The 6,000-nt window shown below is 45.9% G+C and overlaps 1 protein-coding gene across 3 annotated transcripts in view; it reads left to right on the forward strand.

The window, feature by feature from the left end:
- The window catches only part of RECK (reversion inducing cysteine rich protein with kazal motifs), a 91,462-nt gene extending 85,462 nt beyond the window's left edge, over positions 1–6,000 (forward strand). For all 3 annotated transcript variants that reach the window (XM_039474964.2, XM_074395041.1, XM_074395042.1), the window contains 5 exons: positions 315–507; positions 1,776–1,986; positions 3,670–3,743; positions 4,541–4,696; positions 5,737–6,000. In XM_039474964.2, coding sequence (XP_039330898.1) covers positions 315–507; positions 1,776–1,986; positions 3,670–3,743; positions 4,541–4,696; positions 5,737–5,952 — 850 coding nt within the window. In that variant the 3' untranslated portion in view covers positions 5,953–6,000. The remainder of the gene's footprint in view (positions 1–314; positions 508–1,775; positions 1,987–3,669; positions 3,744–4,540; positions 4,697–5,736) is intronic.

The following is a 6,000-nucleotide window of genomic DNA, read 5'->3' on the forward strand; positions in this document are numbered from 1 at the left end:
CAGCCTGGCAAGCCCGTGTCTCCTTCTTCACCCCCCAGACTCCAGCTAGAACACTGTCACTTGCCCGTGCTTTCTTCAGGCTCCTCAGATGAGAATGACTCATCCCTGCAAGCTTTGTGCACATCTTTTCTACCTTTTAGCCTAGTTTATACAGAGGCTCGACTCTTCCACTCTACATAAGCTCTTTGGAGACAGAACTGTCCCGATTCATCTCTTGCTGTCTCTTCAGCCTCCTATGCCTCATCTAGAGCTTTGCCAGCCCCACCACAGTCCCTCCGTACATTGGCTCATGGTGCTGCATTCATCTTTTTCAGGTGCATACCCAAACCACAGGTCTGCCTGACGACTTTTGATAAATTTGGATGTAGCCAATATGAATGTGTACCAAGACAGCTCGCGTGTGACCAGGTCCGAGATCCTGTTTGTGACACAGACCACATGGAGCACAGCAATCTCTGCACTTTATACCAAAGAGGAAAAAGCCTCTCTTACAAAGGCCCCTGCCAGGTACAGTGGTTTGGCTGACAAAACAAAGGACATTAGGGATAAGATTGGTTTATGATCTTTTACAGACGAATCAACAATAAGACCAGTTGAGGGTCTTCTGTGAATCCTGCCAAATCTGTAGCACCCAATCCTCTACCAGAAAAGAGGACTGGCTCCTTCTCCTGGCTCTGGAAGCTATCTCACTAGCGTGTGTACCTTTGCACATCTAGTGTACAAGCAAGAACGGAGAGTGGCTTCTTGTAGCCCACTCCTAGGAAAAGAACTTGAAGTTTCACACCCCTGGCACGGTCAGCACCGTTCTCACTTCCCATAGTTCTCTGGGCCCTCACTAAGAAACAAAGCAGGAAGAAGATGAGTTCAAACCAAGAAAAGTTTGCCCACTCTTCCCACATCAGCCCACCTCTCAAGGTACTGAAAAGTGATTGAAATTTTCTCTAAGACTTAATGTCTTTTTACATCAGCTTAGCTCTCCGTCTTTTAGGTTTGTGGAATCTGCATTTATGTTTTAAGAAAAAAAACCAAGGACAGTTCCTTTCGAGGCTTCTCACACGCACCACTGATTTTATGCTTGCCCCTCTCCCTGGGGCCCCACTTTGGGCCTAGCCTCCCCTGCCCACAACCAGCTAACACTTGACATAATTGCTTCACATTCTGTGGTCTTCATGGTTAGAAAAATTCCATCATGATGTCTCCCTGAAACATGCTTGTGTTTCTCTCAGAGCTTCTATGGTGTTTGCATTGATCCCGTCTACTCTGAATTCTCAATCTTTTACTTGTTCCCTTCTCCTGGCTGTGATTTTTCTCTGATCTATTCCTGACCAACTGTTGACTCCAAAGTCTGTCTACCCCACTGATCTCTCCACTCCTTCCTCTCCTTATCTCATACCCAGCATGAAATGACAAGACTTCTGCATTTGCATGAAGATTCATCTTGTTGTGTTCAAAGAAGCACTTCTGGGATACTAATAGAAGTCTGGGCAGAGCCAAAAGACCTGGCAGGAAAGATTTTTATCTCTTATCAGTCCACATGGAATGAGCACCCAGGTCCCAGAGAGGCTGAGAAAAGTAATCTTTTAGTTCATCTTGAGACACCCGTATTGCTCCCCACCCTACCCCCATTTAGCCCACCTCAGGAGCTTAAGAGGTCCCCATAATTTATATCTGTGTCTTTTTTCCTTCCTGAAAATAGGGAGGCGTGTTGTGTACTCTTGGTTAGGAAAGGTACACCATAGACATTTCCAGGCTAAATGTGATTTGTTTGCCCTCAGACCTTCTGCAGAGAGACCGAGCCTGTCTGTGGGCACAATGGTGAGACCTATAGCAGCGTATGTGCTGCCTACTCAGATCGCGTGGCAGTCGATTACTCTGGGGACTGCCAGGCTGTTGGGGTCCTCTCAGAGCACAGCTCCGTCACCGAGTGTGCCGCTGTCAAGTGTCCTTTGCTCTCAGCAGCTGGATGCAAACCCATCATCCCACCAGGTAGGCTGGTGTATCCCAGTGGGCAGGGGAGGACTGGGAAGATTTGCTTATCTGCCTCCAGAGAGTGACTCATTGAGAAGAGAGGTGACAGGTTCCTTTAAGTTTTTCAAAAAGTCTTGAAGGAATTCTTTTTTTTTTTTTTTTGAGCCGGAGTTTCACTCTTGTTATCCAGGCTGGAGTGCAATGGCGTGATCTCAGCTCACTGCAACCTCCGCATCCTGGGTTCAAGCAATTCTCTTGCCTCAGCCTCCCGAGCTGGGATTACAGGCAGGCACCACCACGCCCAGCTAATTTTTGTATTTTTAGTAGAGACGGGGTTTCGCCTTGTTGACCAGGACGGTCTCATCTCTCGACCTCGTGATCCGCCCGCTTCGGCCTCCCAAAGTACTGGGATTACAGGCGTGAGCCACTGCGCCCGGCCTGAAGAAATTCTTATGCTGATCATACTCATTACTTTGGGTTGATCTTAAAAACCTGGGGATTGCCTTAGATATCATCTGGTATCCTGCTATTTTAAAACAATACAGCAGCCTTTTCTCAAGCTAAATCTTACACTAAACACCAATATATAAACAGATAAATCAGTATTTAATTATGAAAATTTAGGATTATTAATTTGTGCATAATGTTTATTACAAAGGCAATGAATAATGAATTGCTAATTAATGAATAATTAAAATAGTTTTGATGAACACAAACATTTGAAATTGAGAGAAATAGAAGATAGTTGTTGTCTTAGATTGGCCTTAGCATCTAACTTAATTGTTTTAGTTGCATATAATCAGAAGAGTCTTGTTTTATTCAGACTGTTTTTAGCAGTAACAGTTTTTTTAAACAGCTTACCTCATAATCTCACACTCTTCAGTCAAACAGAAGTGGCAGAAGAGACTTTATTCCAAGTCTGCACAAAACAAGTTAATCTGGAGTCTAACAGGTTCATTCCTCCATCCATTATTCATCAAATGTTTACTTAGCTTCCACTATGTGCCAGACACTCCTCTGAGCACTGGGGATACAACAGTGAGCAAAACAAAGCCCTTTTCCTCCTGGAGACCGTGTTCTGAGGGAGGTGACAGACCAAACACAGGTTACCATGCAAATCTGCACTAAACCAGTTGGCAGCAAGTACGATGACACGAAATGAAGGGGAATCGGAGGGACCCAGAGCAGAGGGACTGCCAATAGACTGATTAAATCTCTGTTTTGTTAAAATACAGCATAATTTTACATTTGATTGTTCCATGTTTTGTTATAGGTTTTAATGGTTTAAAATGATTTTTTAAATTAAATTTAAATCAAACACTCATGGAACCCCTGAAACACCAACTCCCTTATTTTGCAGTCAGCAAAACAAGGCCTGGCAGAAGCGTTTGCCCAGAATCACACAGTGATTTTTGAGGCAGAGCAGGATCAGGCCCCAGGTCTCTTGAAAGGCCAGCTCTCTCTGTGCTATCTGCACCACGGCCTCCTCACTCTCAGGAGTGGTGAAGGATGAAAGCAAGAGTAAAGGAAGGATTCTGGTAAACGTAGAGATGAGAGGACCCCAGGCTGGTCAAGGTGCAGTCTTTGGGAAGGACACTGTAACTCTCCCGCCCAAAATGAAGGGCTGGATATTTCACTAAGGATTTTGAATTCTCTTTGTTTCTAATTCTGAACACACATAAAATGGTTTCTGTCATGCAGGTGCTTGTTGCCCATTATGTGCTGGGATGTTAAGAGTTTTATTTGACAAAGAAAAACTGGATACTATTGCTAAGGTAAATTGCTTTATATGCAGATGCTGTTGAAACATTATTGCTAAGCCTCTCAGTAATCCTAGAGAGTAGAATGTGTTGTCCCCATTCATAGATAGAGAAACTAATCTTCAGAAAAGCAGCTCTCCCAGGGCCATATGGCCCATAATCAGTAGGACGAGGGTTTGCACCCAGACGGTCTGACTCCAAAGCCCATGTTCCTCCCCTCTGCACTCTGGCTGTGCACATCACAGTCAGCCTGATCCTTTCTTTAAAAAGGTCCCTGCAGGTACAGTAAGCATAGGTGGGCCTGCAGGCAGACCCATGTAGCCAGACTGGTGGGTGCCCAGGTGGCTTCGAGGTCACCTCCCCTCACACCAGTCCCTGTGCCTCCTGAGAGGACCCTCTAGAGCCCTGCCTGTTCCCTGAATAGTTCTGCCCCTTTCTCTTTTCTGTACCATCACAGGGCTCCAGAAATGGTGCACCCAACACTTGCCATGACCTAGAGATTTATCCCCATTTAGATTACAACATCTGTATTTTTAAAAACCCTGTGGCTTCTCTACCTCAGAACAGTCACTTTTTAAAAAAGTGTTTCTGGTGAGGGTATTTATCTTCACTATAGAGCACCTCAGTCAGGCCAAAACCCGTTGTGATGGACTGGACACTCAGAATTTGGCCTAGCGAAGCTGTGGCAGGGCCTTCCCCTGAGGGTTCTATAGTCAAAAGAGCCTCCTCAGCTGGCAGCCCAAAACAAGGGAGCTTAGGCAGTCATAGGAATTCTTCTTTTATTCAGGTACTGGCATGTTTTCTCTTTCCAGGTAACAAATAAAAAGCCAATAACAGTTCTGGAAATACTTCAAAAAATCCGCATGCACGTGTCTGTCCCACAATGTGACGTGTTTGGATACTTCAGCATTGAATCAGAAATTGTGATCCTGATCATTCCCGTCGATCACTATCCAAAAGCTCTGCAGGTGAGTTCAGCGAATGTCCTGAACCCATCTTGTCACTTTCAAGTTTGGTGCACCTAGGAGGGGGTGGGCACAAACCATGACCGAGGAAGAATCAGGGGATCAGTGAGTGGAGGCATTTGGGAAGTTCAGTGGGGTAGGAGGGAGAAAAATAAGGCAGTCTCTAAAGGACTGAGCACTTTGCCAGCGGCTGAGACCTGATCCCACATTTGACAGTGGGATGCAGAGGAGTCAGGGGAGGGGAGGGGCTAAATACAGCAAATGGGAGTGTGCACAGCTGGAAGAGGTCCGAGAAATCACTGTCTCCAGTCCACTGACTACAGATGAGGCAGTGAGGCCCAAACCAGGGAAGGAGCTGGTGCAGGTTATGCCGTGATAAAGCCAGAAGAGACTCCAGTCTCCTGAGAGCTGTGCGCCCACTGCAGAGGAAGATGCCATCAGAGCTGGTCTTGTGGGCTCCAGTGTTTCTTCATCAGTCTAGAGACATATAGAACCCCACTCATGTAAACCCAAGTTTCAACATCAAATGCAGTGAGAGCTCAAGAGAAGGGAATGAATGCAAGCAGTCTGTGAATCACTAGGAAGCTCGTCTAGTCCGACTGTTTTCATTTTCATGTTTCAGTGAACATTGAAATTGTATTCCCTGTGACCCTACTTAACCATGTAAGGATAAAGTCTAAATGTGAGTGAGAGGTGTGGGTAACAGGAGTGGAAAATGAAAAACAGTGACTGATTAGGATAGTGGCATTGCGGATTATGCCCTGGCCTGCCCTGCCCTTTGAGATGGGGTCTTGCTGTATTCCCCAGTCTAGTCTTGAACTCCTGGGTTCAAGCTATGCTGTCATTGGCCTCCCAGAGTGCTAGGATTACAGGCATGAGCCACCACACTATAGTAAAATGTTACTTTGCATAAGAACAGGACAAAGAGAAAGTAAAGGCTCTCTGAGGCCACACTACTTGTAGGATATTTGTGGAATTTTCTGGCTTGACCTTTTCATGGGTACTGTGGTTTTATATTAAACGAATATTGTTTCTCCTCGCAGATTGAAGCCTGCAATAAAGAAGCTGAGAAGATTGAGTCCCTTATCAACTCTGACAGCCCGACTTTGGCATCCCATGTCCCTCTCTCTGCCCTCATCATTTCCCAAGTACAGGTCTCTAGCAGTGTGCCATCGGCCAGCATCAGAGCCAGACCTTTTTGCCACTCCTTCCTCCTTCCCCTCAGCCTGGGCCTTGCCTTGCACTTGCTCTGGACATAGAACTGACTGCCCGTGGAAGGCACAGAATGCTCCTCCATCTCACTCTCC

The sequence above is a fragment of the Saimiri boliviensis genome, chromosome 2 (genome assembly GCF_048565385.1).
Source record: "Saimiri boliviensis isolate mSaiBol1 chromosome 2, mSaiBol1.pri, whole genome shotgun sequence".
Taxonomy (NCBI): domain Eukaryota; kingdom Metazoa; phylum Chordata; class Mammalia; order Primates; family Cebidae; genus Saimiri; species Saimiri boliviensis.